General features: G+C 38.6%; 1 protein-coding gene and 1 non-coding gene across 2 annotated transcripts; one reads left to right on the top strand and one right to left on the bottom strand.

Moving 5' to 3' along the window:
- Positions 1-4,744: 4,744 nt before the first annotated feature.
- TRNAR-UCU (transfer RNA arginine (anticodon UCU)) lies at positions 4,745-4,817 on the top strand. Its single transcript has one exon. It is a non-coding gene; the product is annotated as a tRNA-Arg (tRNA).
- Positions 4,818-12,432: 7,615 nt separating this feature from the next.
- Positions 12,433-14,437, bottom strand: LOC149016336 (heat stress transcription factor B-4-like). Its single transcript, XM_089155714.1, has 2 exons — positions 14,074-14,437; positions 12,433-13,958 (listed from the first exon to the last, which is right to left on the bottom strand). The coding sequence occupies exons 1-2, from the start codon at positions 14,320-14,322 to the stop codon at positions 13,161-13,163; spliced, it is 1,047 nt and encodes a 348-aa protein (XP_089011840.1). The 5' UTR covers positions 14,323-14,437; the 3' UTR covers positions 12,433-13,160.
- Positions 14,438-17,021: the final 2,584 nt, after the last annotated feature.

Genomic DNA, 17,021 nt, shown 5'->3' with positions numbered 1-17,021 from the left:
AGGTAGTAATGATACGGGCATTCTAGATGATGAAGCTTGAGTATTGAATACTTTCCAACTGATTTAAAATGCATTTGCTGAATACTGAAACCATTGTTGAAAGGACCTGATGAATAAACAGATGTTCTTTATCCAAACAAAAAGATTTACCTTGAAAAGTTCTAACCTATGAACTTACAAGTCGCTCATTATATTTGCTAAATGGAAAATGACCACCAAATACAAGCATCAATTAACAAAGAAAAAGAAAAAGGAAAGAACTTAATTTAAGGAACAGATACTAACATGTACATAAGTAGAAAATTACTTCAGTTGCAACATAATTAAAAAACCAAAAAAAAAAAAATCCTGAAAATAGTGGTTAGCCTGCTTATACTCAGCCCTCCCCAAACCCTACTACAAACTGCAGGCTTGTGCATTGGGTTGCCTAAGGGCTTAGGTGGCTCTCCAATGCAAAGGGTCTCTAGTCTAAAAGGGTCAATCTGGTGTTGAAGACTTCCACAAAAACAGAGTCCAAGGGGAAATTTTCTTACACAGCCTTACCCTAGCAATTTTTGTTGGGAGGCTATATCAATGCCTTGACCTCAAACTAACATGTGGTCCACAGAGCACTACCCAACGCCTGCCCCTGCATAGGATCCCTAGTCTCCTCAAAAAAAAAAAAAAAAAAAAAAAGAACAAATTTTTGCTGTTACATATGCGTCCCTAGGGAGGCGAGAACAAAAGATAGAATTACAGCTTAACATGACTCGTGATGTTTGGACTATTCTGCCACCTCTAAACCTAAGAAAATGATTACAATTACAATATCGTTGTAATAAGCAATTTCAAAGAAATAATACCATTTATATGATGGATATTGTCTATGTGTTAAGATGATTTTGTGTAGAAGTGATTTTGTATTACTTCTTCATGTGTATATATAATACAATCAAGTAAAGAATAAATAAATGTAGCATGCTATACATAAGGAAAGAAATTATTTGCAACGGTCATATGATCCAAGATCTCCAACGGTCATATTCTCTAAAGATCTCCAACGGTCATTATCTCCAAAGATCTCCAACGATCAAATTTTCCAAAGATCTCCAACGATCATATTATGGTTAATACTCCCCCTCAAGTTGGAGAGTGAATATCAAGAACTCCCAACTTGTCCTTGAGAAAAAGAAAAGAATCTTTGCCAAGGGATTTGGTGAAAATGTCAGCAATTTGGGTAGAACTAGAAGTGTGAACGGTGTAGATGAGGCCAAAGCGTATCTTATCACGAATGACATGACAATCAATTTCAATATATTTGGTGCGCTCATGAAACACAAGATTGGTGTCAATGTGGATGGCCGCTTGATTGTCACAAAAAAGAGGGGTAGGTTGCTTCAAATGAACACCAAAATCTTGAAGGAGAGAAGTTAACCAAATTTGCTCGCAAGTGGCCATTGCCATGGCTCGATATTCCGCCTCGGCAGAGGATCGAGAAACTGTATGTTGTTTCTTAGTCTTCCAAGAGATAGGGCTAAAACCAAGAAAAACACAGTAACCGGTGGTGGAGCGGCGAGTCATGGGACAACTGGCCCAATCAGAGTCACAAAAAGCACAAAGTGATAAGGTGCTATTAGCGAAGTAAAATACCCTAGCCAAGTGAGTTGTGAAGGTATCGGAGAAGGCGAGTTGCAGCGTCCATATGTGGTTTGCGAGGTTGGTGTATAAACTGGCTAAGAATGTTGACAGTGTGCACAATATTTGGACGAATGATGGTGAGATAAATCAACCGTCCAATCAAACGACGATAAGATGCAAGTTCAGGAAGGATATCACCATCGGAGTCCGTAAGCTTGAGATTTTATTCCATTGGAAATGAAGTTGGGTGAGCACCGGTGAGGCCGACATCCGATAATATATCCAAAGTGTATTTTCGTTGATTGAGGAAAATACCTTTTTGTGAGCGAGCCAGTTCAAGACCAAGATAATATTTCATGGGCCCAAGATCTTTGATACGAAATTGTTGGTGAAGGAAAATCTTTAAGGTGGAAATCGCCAAAGCGTTAGAACCAGCAAGAAGGATATCATCCACATATACTAATACAAAGATGGTTGAATTTCCCGTGGCCCTTAGAAAAAATGGAATAATCTCCAGTCGATTGAATGAAACCCACACTCATTAAGGCAGTAGAAAATTTGGCGAACCAATTACGAGAAGCTTGCTTTAAACCATAGAGAGATTTGTGGAGGCGGCAAACAACATTCTCCCCCTTACGATGATAACCGGAGGTAGAGTCATATATACTTCTTCGTCAAGATCGCCATGTAAGAAGGCGTTATTAACGTCAAGTTGATGAAGTGACCAATTTTTAATTGAGGCAAGACCAAGCAAGACACGTACAGTAACGAGTTTGGCCACAGGAGCAAAAGTCTCATGAAAATCAACACCTTCAGTTTGGGTGTACCCCTTGGCCACCAAACGTGCTTTGTACCGTTCAATAGAACCATCAGAGTGTCATTTAATTTTGTAGACCCATTTACAACCAATGGCTTTCTTTTGAGGCGGCAAATGAACAAGTGACCAAGTGTTATTGGTTTCAAGAGCCTCAATCTCTGACTGCATGGCATCTTTCCAGTCAGGTGACAACATTGCTTTGGCAAAGCTAGTGGGTTCTTCAAAAGAGGAAAGAGACCTGATAAACTTAAGATAAGAAGGTGAAATCTTTTTATAAGATATAGAAGAATCAAGAGGAAAGAGTTTACCGGCATCCGAAGAAGATGATGTGGCATGAGTACCGAACATATGTAGTCCTTCAAATGGGAGGGGGGATTATGCGACCGGGCGGAGCGACGTGGCAACAACACAAGTGGAGGTGGGGAAGGGTTGTGTGGTGGGGTTTGTAGGTCCAATGGTGGAGATGGGAAAATTGGGTTGGTTGGGATAGAGGAGGATTCAAAATTAGGAACCGGAACAGAGAGGGTAGGGTTAATAGATGAAGGAGAAGTCTTTAGGTGGTAAGGAAAAATATGTTCAATAAAAACATCGTCTCTACTTGTGTAAACCTTGTGAGAAGTGAAATCAAAAATTTTATAACCTTTTTGAGCAAAAGGGTACCCAATGAAAATTTCTGAAGAAGCACGGGGTCAAATTTGTGCTTGATGATGGAGTGGTTGTGTCCATAACACAAACAACCAAAAGTACGAAGATGAACATATGTGGGGGTTTTATTAAAAAGAAGTTCAAAATGAATTTTTTTTCTTTTAAAAGTTTGGTAGGCAACCTATTAATGATGTATGTAGCTGTAAGAATGCAATCATCCCAAAAATCTTGTGGAAGATTGGCCTAAAATAAAAGGGCCCGACCAACATTGAGTAGGTGCCGGTGTTTAGCTTTCAACAACACCATTTTGTTGTGGGGTGTCAACACAACTATGTTCATGGATAACTCCATGGTTGGAAAAAATGAGGTGATAGAGTGATTAAAAAATTCAAGAGCATTATCAATGCGAATTTTTTTTATTTGAAAATTGAATTGAGTTTTAACCATTGCAAGAAAATCATGCAAATAAGACCAAGCGTCAGATTTGAAGTTCATTAGAAAAGCCCAAATATAGCGAGAATAGTCATCCACAATAGTCAAAAAATATTTAGCACCACATATATGATGTCCCTATGGATCCTGCATTCAGTGTTTGAAGTTCATGAATCCTTCCATATTTTCATCCTTTATCATTGGTTCCTTGTCATGCATTTTTGTGTCATGAGAGATATTGAACTAAATCTTCTAGGAAAACCCGTTCAACCAATGATTGCAATTATCCAAGCACCCTATATGCTTTCTTTCTTTCTTGGGAGTTTAAACCATATCCAACAAGAATAATGACCTTGGATCCTATGGTGTTTAATTGTGCTTGTCTTGCTCAAAACTCAACCCACCCAGAGTCTATTATTGATTCCTAATCTTTTTACTGTATCTTCCCTGGATACCCTGCCTCCCAGAAGCTTTACAAATGCTACCACCATCCCTTTAGTCGCCACTTCGTAAGTATGGATGTTACCTTCCGTGAATCTGAGCCTTACTACCAATCATCTCTCGAGGGGCAAAATGTTATGCCAGAAATTCCAAGCCCATTGTTATAGACATTGTTTGGATTGAGAAAGTGAGAAAGAGCAATCAGTAGTAGAAGATGACATATGAAAAGGAAGAACTTTTCAATGTGGTTCATTACCAAATCATAGCACAAGGAGAAGCATCGTATAGTAGCTGAAAACAGTTCAGTGAATGCCCTGGTACAGGTTTTAGAAAAGATAAGGCAAGATTAAACTTTTAACATAGATAATATTGCAGTCAACAGATTGAAATGGGAAAAAAATGAAACCGATTAAGAAAGTCTCCATAATTTCAAATTCCCTAAAAATACCAGCTTTTGAAAGAACACAACACATCCAGCAAACAAACAATATTAGCTCACCTCCCAAAACAAAATGTCCCCATATAATCTTCCGCCTCTCTATTAGCAACAAGTGGATAAATTGACTCAGGAAAGCTTCTGCATTCAGCCTTAAGGCTGCAACTTGCACCCTCACTAGATAGCCAAGTACCCTCATCGCTCAAGAAGCTCTGAGTTTCTTGTTTTGTATGATTTCTTCGTTGTCATAAGATCTGATTAGCTCCTGAAAAAAAAGAGCAGCGGAGAGCAAGAGGAGAGTGTGACTAGATTCAAAATATATTATAAATAATTTATCGAACCTTTACATCAAGCAAGCGCCCGTGGCCTAATGGATAAGGCGTCTGACTTCTAATCAGGCGATTGTGGGTTCGAGTCCCACCGGGCGTGTATTTCGTTTTCAGCAGTTAAAAAAAAAAAATTTTTTTTTCCCTTAAATTTTTTTAATTTTTCAAAAAAAAATTTTCCCCACCCCCAGGGGGGGGGGCCCCGGGGACCCCCCCCCCCCAAACCCATATGGATAAATAATGGCTTTTGTTTTCGCTTTATTTTATTTTCCTGTCAATTAGTTATAAATATACGTCAATGATATCTTGTAAAGTACTTTTTACTTTTAAATAATAATTTCCAACTTATCAGAGTTCTCAAAATTCTTGTTCTATGCTATATGTTGCGTCACTTAGGCAGTGATTTCCCTTTACTTGATGATGTTTTTATCTTATATATACATGGTGCTTGGTCTACAAATTCAGCGAAGGAGCTACAAAGTGAATTCTATGGATCCTAGAGAAAGGTTTTTGGTAGCTAAATGCACAAGTGATTAGGGATGTTATCCTCTTTCACTTCTTTGTAGTTGAAGCACATTTGCCAAGTCTGACTGTCTACAAGCAGTTGCTGAATTTTTTTTTTCCCTTGTTCATGTGGATTGTGCTTCTCAAAAACTAGGTTCTGAAATTTGTCGCTTGTTTCCAATCTTGACTTTCATAGTTTTCGTTTTGTTGATATGTCTCTAAACCATCGAACAGATTTTTAGACTGTTGAAGCTCATAAGCTTAGTTTATCCAAAGTTTGACTTGGCTCTCCCCTAGTTTCCATTGTACAAAATGTACAAAACTCTTTGTTTTTCTAGGTCCTTCACCTGGGAACCCTTCTTATGTCATGGTGTTTTGGTTAAAAAAAGAAAGAAAAAAAATCTATATAAGATTCCCACAGATGAGCACCAAAAGCTAGGTAGCTAGAAAATCTAAACTTGAATCACTCTTCGTTGATATTAAAAGAAATAGAACATTTATGTATTTTGTAGTTTTTTTTTTTTCGGTAAATAAAAGAGGGGATGCAGTAGCGGCAACCTAGCGCGCCAACTACACACAGTTAGTGGAGCCCCACCGGAGGCCTAGCATAGTCCACAGAAGCCGGTAGCACTCATGCCCAGGCTAAAAAGCACACAACTATAGACATTTGGCCATAAGCTTGTGCTTGTTTGTAGGGATCATCATAAATGATTGAAGTATGTCGTTCACGATACATAAAATATTCGGCGCGGCTCCGATAGAGCTAGGTATTGTATGTGCGAGTCGCCGTTGGCTACCCAATAGTGTATTCCATCGCCCCCTTTCCGGAGTAGTCACTCCGGCCCGAGATGCTTTTTGACCATAGCTCTACACTATTACTTTTGCCCTTTTTGATTGAGATAGTATCTGTGCTCTGGTTTTCCTCTGTCTGTCCCCTATTTTCTGTGGGTCCTGTATTGATCTGCTGCCCCGTTTGAGGGTTCATATCGCTCTGTTCCGGGGGGGTTCTTCGAGTTGGTTTGCCTCCATATGGTTTGCGGGATTTATCCGGCTATGACTCACTGTGGTATTTGGGATTCTTCTGTTGTTTTGCTTCCTTCTGTATCATCAAACCGTCACCCATTATACAACACCAACATTATTTGATTCCAATTGGCAATACCGTTGTACCCTCTTGAATTCTACTAATTGCCTGCATTACTTCATCAAGACCATGAATACGGCAATGGTCGCCTCTTGGTACGGTGGGTATTCACAATCTTTACTTCTTATTATTTGCACAATATGTTCACGATAATATTACTAATTTGTCGGCTCGAATGGTTACGACCATGAGTCTTTCTTAATTCTTTTTCGGGCAAAATATGCCTACAGTACTAGGACTAATCGGTTATTTCTTTCATCGCCCCAAACATACCAATATTAGCACTGATGGTACGTAATGTAACTCATTGTTCAAACAACTATTCGGAGTTCCTAGAGCTCCTTGTGGCTTGTTGGAAACTCGTTGTCGGACTTGATTAACGGCCCTTTGTTGTTCAAACTGAATAGTTTCATTTTTGTAATTTTCTAATCGTTCCAAATTCTTATAAGTCAAATTAATAAAATTCCGTTTTTCTCGTTCTATCTCAGTACCCATTCACTCGAACTCATCTGCTTCCATTTCTACTTTGTGCGGGCCGGCTTTTTCCAACCGTTCAACGGCCCCCTCACGTAGTTCTTGAGTTTGAATAGTACTCAAGATCCTCTTTTTCGATTATCTAATAAATCACTTAATGAAGTAGATTATCTTCTAAAACTTCCACAATCTCTTCCCGAACCAAACATGAACCTTTCGATTCATTTGGCTCTCACGCTCATTTCTTATGAGGCATTCCCCCTTTTTTCTGTATGAGCCTATCTTCTTTCTCTCTTCATATTAGATTCCAAATTCAAAATATCGAATGATCTCTGATTCAAGAGTAGATATTCAGGACTCTTCACCACAATCTGATTGTCGCGTTGTTTTTTTTTTATTATTTTATTAATTTTTTTTTTTAATCCAAAAAATTCTATATAACTAGTCAATATCTAATATCACATATACATGTCTTTCTTCCATAACGTAAACCGATCATTCGCGTCTTCTATTCAATTGGGTTCTAAATAATTCTTGAAACATCAACATGAGTTGGCTTATAACCATTACAATATCTAGTTTCAACTTCCTAATCTTACCCTATTATTAATCTCCTTTGTAAACTCTTCTCTTATTTTTCTTTATCATTATCTCCCCAATAAACGGATTAACCTGAATCATTACATATCCATATCGGATTTTATTGATCTAATTGCATGCAATTAATTCTAATTTTTGATAATTTTTATCAATCGTTGAATTAAATGAAATCAAATGAAATGAATAAGAATTTAGAGCAAACGTCTTTTTTTGTTTAGCACATCGGGAGTAAGATCCAAATTCTTATTCCAATTAAAAGCGTAGCGTAATATTATTACAATTGTATTGTAATTGCTGCAATACTAGAATAGAATATTTATGGGATATTTCTTTTGGTCTTTGATTTTATTACTATCCTCTTTTCAAATTTGTTGCCTCCTTCCTTTAGGTGTTGTGCCATTGTTTGATATGTATGTCACTTTGTCCTTCATTTTAGATCGCGATACTACCTCATTTATCTAGTTAATGTCTTTTACCCTAACTTCATTTATTTTGCTTTATTGGTTTTCACCTTACTCTTATTTATTTTGAATTAAGATTGGTTCATTCGATTTGGTTTCACCTTCTCCTTGATCGTGGGGGCCACTTTTTTTTTTTTGGGGGGGGGTGGTGCTTTTTTTTTGAGGTACACCTCCTGGGGTTTACTTTTGTTTCTCCCTTGGACCACTCTTGGGGGTTCGTTGTGTTTCATTTCTTTGGTTGATTCTATCTTCCCTCCTCTTCGGTTTCTATTTTTTTTTTAATTATTATTTTTTATTTTGGTGATTTTTTTTTGGTGCAGTTATGATTTTTTTTTCTCTAATTAATTAGGGTATTGTACTTGGGGTTGTGGTAAGTGGGTTTGGTTTTTTATGGTGCCACATCATCGGTACTACGGAACTTAGGGGGGTTAGTTTATAGAGTTGGTTGGTTAGTATTTTGATCGGGGATACATTAATATATCGTACGGGGGTAGTTTATCCCATATTTATTGGATTGGAGGGTTGTTTGGGGGGGAATCTTGGGATCTTTTAGATCTCTTTCCTTTTTACAATTCCCTAATCCTAATATCATATTGTAATTTTTTTGTCACTACTTCTAGATCGTATATACCGTATTTGTATATTATCAAAATACATTATCTTGATCTTGAACCACGCGTGTTGGTATAGTTAAAGTACTATTTCGCGAGTCAATGATGACCTTCCATAGATTCGCCTATATAAGCCGGGTAGTTGCAAAATAAGAGCTTGAATACCACTTGTAAATAGTCCAAGGAGCATACGGTATAGGAACCACCGAAGGTACTAAAGACAGAACAACAACTGCTAACTCATCCGCCAATATTTCCGAGTGAAAACTAAGTGATGGTTTTGTGAAATCTTCTAGGATGTTAATTGGTGGTTGGGGTTGGTTGTGTATTTACCGAAAACCCAATCCTTTTTTGGTGACCTGCGTAGATATGCACTGCGTGGTGCTGCAACTGTAGTATTTATTCATTTGTGGTGGGCTAACTCCCCTGGGTCTGTATGATTTTCCGGTAAGGCCCTGCCGTTCGACATATGGCATATTCCTGGGACGACCATTTCTTCTCAATCTGGTTTTGCTCGTCTCGATGTTCAAGGACATATTCAAGATTTGAGTGGGGTGGTTTGTGGTTCGCTCGGTGACCTATGTGATTCGACCGGTTGTCGTGCTTGCTTTTTTGTAGAAATGTTGGCCTACTTCTACACCGGATATATCGTATAACCCAATTAATATGGAGCGGGTAGCGGGAATCGAACCCGCATCGTTAGCTTGGAAGGCTAGGGGTTATAGTCGACATTGATTCATGATTTGGTGGCCCCAAACCCGACCAGGCCCGTTGGTTTCCTTCGGGCCTGTTTTGGGGGGGGGGGGGGGGGGGGGGCGGGGGGGGGGGGGGAGGTGGGGAAAAAGAAGACCCAAACCTCCATGGTTGCTTTTTTTTGTACGGGCCCCCCCCCCCCCACCCCCCCCCCCCCCCCCCCTCCGGGGCCCCTCCGTGGGCCCCCCCTTCCCCCTTCTTTTTTTTTTTCTCTTTTTTTTTTCTTCTTGGGGGGGGCCCCGGGGGAAGGGACGGTTGTGGGAGGGTGGGGTTATAGTCGACGTTGATTCATGATTTTGAACGTCTCTAATTCAAAACCGAACATGAAACTTTGATTTCATTCGGCTCCTTTATGGAAGGTGGATAGATTCCCTGATCTAAGGCGTGAATGAAATTTGAAAAAAAAAAATTAGATCCATAACATCTATGTTAGCTTTTCTGTCTGAATGCATCCAAAACAACTCGCAACAACTCGCTTTCTAGATGATCCTTCTAGATTAGAACAATCCTTCTACTTCTAGTTACTTCGTTCTCTATTTCTACTTCTAGTTGAGAGAATCCTGAGGAAAAGCATTTTCTTTCCACCGAGCTGAAACAATATGTCGATAACTCTAGTAAACTAAAGTCATCGTTTAATAGCTATTTGGCTTCAATCTCCTCTCTACAAACCAAAAAATGGAAGATTTAGTTACGATTAGAAATAAACTTTTCTATCTTCATCCATGGATCTTTTACTCATTCAATTGCAAGTCTTGATCCAATTCAAACAAAATTATGCTTCGCGATTCCATAATCCAACTTTTCAATGTATAATTTACTTTTGGATAAAATCACGAGAATTTATATTCTTCCTCAAATATATCATCGAGAGTGAAGGATGAAATCCTTTTAAGAAATAAAGTTTTTGATCGGAATGAAATCGAACCTTAACTATTTAATTAATAGAACGAATCACACTTTTACCACTAAACTATACCCGCTACACCGTACAATGCCATTATTGTACATGAAAGGTCCATTTGTCGATAATAAAATTGGCGTCATAAAGATAGGATCCGAGCAGAATCATGAAAAGAAAATTAGAGCGTTGATGTCTTTCGTCGGGCGACTTGATGAGATAGGGGAACAATTAAATAACAAGTTTTATCTTTTTTTTTTTCTTTACGGGGGAGTTGTTTATTGACAGGCACGACTTGAAGGAACCATTGAAGTTTGACCATAAAAATGAATTGTGCAAGAATCCATAGCTCCTTTCTTTTCAACTTCCCCATTCTTTATTCTACCAAGAAAAAAAAAGGGGGGGGGGTGGGTTGTTTTTTTTGTTTTTTTTTTTTATTTAATTTTATTTCCGCCGCGGGGGGGAGCCCAGGGGGGGGGGGCGGAAAGACAAGAATCACTCATCTTTTTTTTTATTTAAAAAAAAAAGGAATTTTTTTTTTGTTTTTTTTTTTTTTTTTTCGGTAAATAAAAGAGGGGATGCAGTAGCGGCGACCTAGCGCGCCCAGTTACCCACAGTTAGTGGAGCCCCACCAGAGGCCTAGCATAGTCCACAGAAGCCGGTAGCACTCATGCCCAGGCTAAAAAGCACACAACTATCCAATGCAAGAAATAGAGGAGTAGAGTGGTTATGTATTTCATAGTTGGTAAAACCAATTCAGGCATCCTCAGTCTACCCATGATTATCAGTTGTGGCCTAGGAAATAGATCACTCTTTATGGGCTTATACTGTTTGGGCTCTTGACATGGCCATGGTATTAGAAACCCAGATAATTTTCTAATAATACTTTGGAAGCTAATGAGCTTATGGTCAGATGAAGCCATGGGCTAGCCTAGTCCATAATCTAAGTCTTTAAATGGGCTTTCTGTGGGCCAATATCTTGGCCTTCAAAGTCCAAGTTCTACAGTTCTATGTCTGTGAAACTGTGACCCCACATTGCTATATTATTTAACCCTAATTTTGAATGTTGAAGGCTTTAATCCTCAAAGAAGACAAATTCAAAATTCTCACAAATTTCTAAGATACTCCATGGTTCAAGACGGCTGTTGCGCAACACTTCTGGGGAAGCATCCTCTTGATTCCTCAAAAAGGATAAAGATCCTTTTCCCTAATGTGTTCTCTGCGACCTTTACAGTGTATAAAGCCCATATTCTTATGACTTTCTCCCTCGCCTAGGGCCAAACCCCAACCAAAAGAGAAAGCTGAAAGTGCAAGGCAATTACGTCTATTGAGCATTCAAATTAGGGTTAAAGCTTTTTCCTTTCATTCCTTCTTTCTGGGTAGAGAAATGATTGAATGGATAAAAACTTACGAGTTGGAATCTTCAATATGAGAGAGTTGAGGATAATGTTATCTTCATATTTCTTCACCATATATTCAGAGGGGTTCACTTTTAAATCCTCTTTCTGAATCTATGATGGAAGGATGTAAAGATAGCCCAAAGGGTAAGGATTCTACCATACATTGTAGTATTTCTTGTGCTTGAGAGTTTTTTGATATTCCAAGAACCACTCTACTTTTCCTCGAGTCTTCCACATCATGAAAGCCTAGCCTTCTATTCTTGACTTAGTTTTTTTTCCATCTTCTAATCTCCTTTTATGGTTTTAGCAATTGGCTTATAAAGAAAAAAGCGACAACTTTAGGGAGAGAAAAAAGAAATAAAAGATCTATTTTTTTGGGTAAATGTAAAGAGAAAAAAATAAAAATAAAAGGTCAGTAGAGGAATAGACCCACTTTAAAATGACTGGTCAAACTTTACATGAGCTTTTCTTGTATTATTGGATTGGAAGATTGAGACAAGCTAAACAAAGCCGTACAAAGACGTTCTTTGGAGAAAGTAGTTTGGTTACCAAACAGTCAAAAGGTGTACACACGCTCTAAAACCCTATCTATCCGTATAGATTTCTTTTTTGCTCGAGGAAAAAGAGAGTATAAACTCGGAGTATGTGAAAGTTGTAAGGAGTGTGAGAAGTGATCTAAAGAGAGGTTAGAAGGATTTGCTCAGAACATCAGACACTGAAAGTAGGAAAAGCAAAGGTTTTTGATGTTCAGAGAGAGAGAGAGAGAGAGAGAGTTAATTGGAGAATGGTTTTGCTAGAAACATTCCTACCCCAAAACCCACATTGTTTTAGCAATCGAGATGGATTTCTCTCTCTCTCTCTCTCTCTCTCTCTCTCTCTCTCTTTATGTGTGTCTGCTGGTTTCCTTACTGCATGGATGCACTGATAGTTTTACTTAAAACGACAAAGAAAAGATTATCACATTCATGATCACCAAGATGGACTTTTTTCTCAAGGTAAATGGAGTAAATTTCGCTTTGAGAATATCTTGGTAATTATAAAATTTTGAGACAAAATTATCATCGAGTGTTTGGCTGCTTTCAGTTTTTGTACCTCCATTAATGAGATTAGGCAGGGAAAGACCTAGAGCGCATCATACAGGCAAGTAGGCTGATGCAGTCTGAAAATCTATCTGATCTGGAAAATCTCAGCCATTTCATGAGAAACTGCGGAGGAACTACAAGGATTATATTTCTCTGATCTCTATTTTAAATCTCAAAAAAACATCATTGGTACCCAAACTAGAGAGTAGATTTTTGGATTCATACAAGCTCCAGGAGATTAATTAACGAAGCGAAGAGAGAAAGCAATGGTTGTGGATGAATTATACTTACTGTGTTTCTTCAATCTGAACAAGCCAATACTAGCATAATACTTATATACACAACCCCATAATCCCCACAGATAGCACGCGCACACACGCAAATAGACAGCATTGAAGCCCAAAAGGTAAAGAACAAGTTGGGCAAATCAAACAATAGAGAGAAACAGAAGATGGGTCTAGCTAGGGGGATAGGGTTAGAGCTTCTTGAAAAAAATGGAAATGAAGGCAAGGAACCAAACTAGCAGAAAGAGGGAGGCATGAGATGCAACCCTAACTCATCATTAGCTAACACTAATCGAGCTTTGCTTGTCTCCATTGTCATGGTTGAAGGAGAAGTGGGTTCTGGGTGCAGTCTCTTCTTAGATTGAAGAGGTACCCCAAAAAGCTTAGTTAATCTACTAGTGCTGTTGTTGTTGTTGGGTTCTCGATCTTGAACGGAGTTACCGAAGAGATCCTTCACTTGTTGAGCTTGTTTAGGTGCAGTGTGATAAAACCCAAGCAGCTGATGCAGAGGCTTTTGCACCATGGCTTGTGCAGCATGATTAGTTACAGAAGTAGGTGGCTGTAGAGGAGTAGGAAGAGAAGGATAAGAGTTGCTAGGAGGAACAGGTCTCACATGATTTTGAAGAAAGTAGATGATATCATTATAAAGCTTCTTCATGTGAGCCAACTCGGACATCAACATTGAGTTGCTCCTCCTCAATCTCTCGTTATCTTCCGAAAGTGCCATCACCGAGCTGCTGGTACTTCCAACTGTTACTGCTCCTCCACTGGGAGACGAAAGTGGCGATGAATCGTTCCAATTAGCTTGTTCATCTGAGTCTGAAGAAGAAACGCTAACTCGGTTGGTAAATGGGAAGAAACCAGGTCCACCACCACCACCACCAACGGGCGAATGTGGATGGTGGTGGTGGTTCATGGAAACTTGAGGTTGAGAAGTCTTTCGCCGGTGGATCTCGGATAACAAATGCTTCTCTCCTTTCTTGAAGCACTCATGGGCAAACTCCCAGCGATCAGGAACTATCTTTCTGAATCCCTATTTTTCCAAACATAACCAAACCCAAATCAAATCTCATTAGTTACGGCCATGGAAGTAGAGCAGATGAAGCTGGGGAAGTAAAATTTTCTTCTCATATACAAATTAAACTTACGTAGGTGTTGAGCTGACGAACGAAGCTGGAGAAGTTGTTGTGTTTGAAGTAGTTGGGTAGGAGATCACGAGCGAATTCAGGTGGACGCCAAACAACGAAGGTGGTGTCGTCTTCTCCCCAAGAGACGATATGATCAGTGGTTGGATCGTCGACCAGTTGATAGGTTTTGGTGAGAAAGGGAGCCGGCATAGATTTCTGCGAGTCCAGAGACAACATGATCCCTTCGCAATTTTCTAACATCAGAGCCATCAAATGATCACTACCCACAAGAAGAAGAAAGAAGAAGACTGAGAAGCAGATGAAGAGAGAGAGTGATGAAGTGATGGTCAAGCAGCAAGTGGTGATTGTTGATTTGTTGTAGTGTGAGGAGGGGTTTTGTTTTGGGAAATTTTCTGCGCCACCCTTAACTTATCTTATATTTAATATTATCCCTTAAATTATTCAATTTATCAATCAGGTCCATAGGATGAAAACTTAAGATGAAAAAAAACACTTTTTGCCTTAGAAACCACTGTTAAGTGCTCATGTCATTAAGTTAAATATTTGACAAGAACAAAAAATAATCTTGAATGGAAAATCTCACGTCTGATTAGTTTCTTTGGCTCTATCTATCATTTACAATCTTCTTCTCCCAATCATAAATTCAAGGGCAACACATCTTTAGGGCAAGGGACTATGGCCCTTCTTCTCTCCTTCACTTTTTGAAACTTTTTCTTTTTATTCTTAATTTTTCTTAGAAAGACTTTTTGACTCTCTTTTCATATGTAAAATACTAATCTTGCCTTACCTCTTCCTGAAAAAATAAATTTATGGTAAAATTATTGGATAGAAAGATTATTGGTTTTTTTTTTTTAGTACATAGAACAGAGTCACAAGACCTAAAGCAACAAAACAAGAAACAAAACTAAGTAGGCTCAGCTAGCAAATCAGCTTGAAGGATCATCTCCAACTCTAGATATAGTTCTTGAAAGATTATTATTTTTTGTGACTTTTTATTATTGTTATTTTCATAAAACCTAGTATAAATTTTAAGTTAGCATTTAATAATTTTTTTTTTTAAAAGAGTATTAATAATAGAATTTTCGATATTAAGGGAGTCCGTGCTCAACCCTTCATAAATCCCTATAAATTCCAGAGATATATTGTTTATAAATGGGTTTTTACTAAAACTTTGAGGTAATATTAAAATTATATAAATTAAAATTTATTAAAATTAAAGATGCTAATAATAAAGGGTCTAATTTGCAAAAAGAAAAAAAAATCTAATTGATTAATTAAATAATTCAAAGAATGAGATTAATGAATAATTCAGGGGAGAGACTGAAAAATATTAACCCTTTTGTTTTCTCTTTGAATCTCCATATCTTTTCTCCCTTGGGTTTTGTATCTAGAGAGAGAGAGAGGGGAGGGAATAAGTGTCTGTCTACCTTGGAGTGGGAGAAAAGGTAAGTTTCAAGAGAAAGTCCGTGACCTCAGCTTGGCTGGATCTGAAGGCTGAAGCCGCACGACAATTAAGACGCAGAGACGCCGAGAGCCTGAGCGTCTGAGAGACTTAGACAAAATAAGAAGGATGCGAGTACGGTTCACGGAGATACGTTTGTACTACTGCTACTTACTCCGGGTGCAGTAGTAATTTGACCATGATGCCCTTTCTTCTTCCTACACTTCTACATTTAGCTTTTCATTTCAACATCACTTGCTTCTGCTCTCTTCGAATATCCAGGCCGTTAATCTGATAAGACCCCTTCACTTTCAGGTTGTTTTCTTTGTTTACGTACCGCTACTTCAGCATCCACGCCATTATTTGATTATTTCCCACCTTTCAGTATTTTTGTTGTCGTCAACCTAGCTAGTCGCAAGGGTTGGGACCCATAAGCCAAGCGAATGGCCCAAGAGTATGGGAAGGAGGAGCCCGAATCACCTTCCACACATTTGCAGTGGGACCCAAGATTTAGAGATAGGATCATTTATAACTCTTACATAGATCCCATACAGATTCCATACAAAAATGTGTGCTAAATATGTCTGTGTTTCCCCAATTGAGGTAGGTTCGTTGTTCCTCTCCTCATCCATCCGTTCTTCTTCCTTCGTCCCTTTGGTCCTCCCTTTTTTTGTTTCCTTCATTTCCGTTTTGTTGTTTGTCCTTTTTCTTTTTTACTATAATTTCTATTTTCGTTACCTTTTCCGTTACCGGTATCCGAATCCGATTATCATCTATTTTTAAAGAAAAAATTTTAATCTACTCCGGATCGGAAAAATTTATTCGGATATTATCCGATCCGATAAGCAATTATCCGAATCCGAATCCGGTTGCTTAGGGGCGGTGGGAGATTTTCCGGTAAGAAAATTTTCGGATACGGATACCCTTGAGCGAATCGAGGGGATTTCGGTTATCCATTTACAGGTCTAATTGAGAGGTGCTCTAGATTCGACAAAGAGTGGGAAGAAAAAGATCTAGAAGGCTAGAGATTTAAACCTATGGAAAGGTAATTTAAAAAAGTACCAAATCACCCTCAAGAAAATTGGGGTTAATGCATGAGAAACACATCTCACTAGACACGATAGCTTGAATACTTATATGCATATAAACACCATTCTCTCATCCTTGCACCTCGCCCTTATCCTATGAAAATTTAAAACTTGATGCTCCAAGCTACATGCCAATTGCATAGGCATGCATGTTGTGTTGTGATTCGAATTTTTGTATTTGACTTTAAAGATAAACCAACACTGACAAATTTGATGGGCGGTTCGAATGACCTGATTCTGGAGATCCAAAATAGAGGCTTTGGGCAGAGCCCATCGCAAGTCTGGGTTTACAAAAGGGTGTGGTGGTGTAGGCGCGTAGCCCCCTCGGTATGGGGCTCCACCCGATGCATCGACTTGTTTACCCGACTAAAATCTCCACCTTATGATTGTCTACGAGGTCATTGTGAGATTTGAAGTTT

The sequence above is a fragment of the Hakea prostrata genome, chromosome 5 (assembly GCF_041222555.1).
Source record: "Hakea prostrata isolate BN-2017 chromosome 5, UWA_Hpros_2, whole genome shotgun sequence".
Taxonomy (NCBI): domain Eukaryota; kingdom Viridiplantae; phylum Streptophyta; class Magnoliopsida; order Proteales; family Proteaceae; genus Hakea; species Hakea prostrata.
The sequence above is the reverse complement of the archived record's forward strand: the minus strand, read 5'-3'. Positions and strand labels throughout refer to the sequence as shown.

Bases quoted from the DNA above. Each gene is read 5' to 3' on its own strand.
- LOC149016336 (XM_089155714.1), bottom strand. From the start codon at position 14,322: ATGGCTCTGATGTTAGAAAATTGCGAAGGGATCATGTTGTCTCTGGAC. The intron at 13,959-14,073 runs GTAAGTTTAATT...TTGGAAAAATAG, and splicing joins TTCGTCAGCTCAACACCTAC to GGATTCAGAAAGATAGTTCC.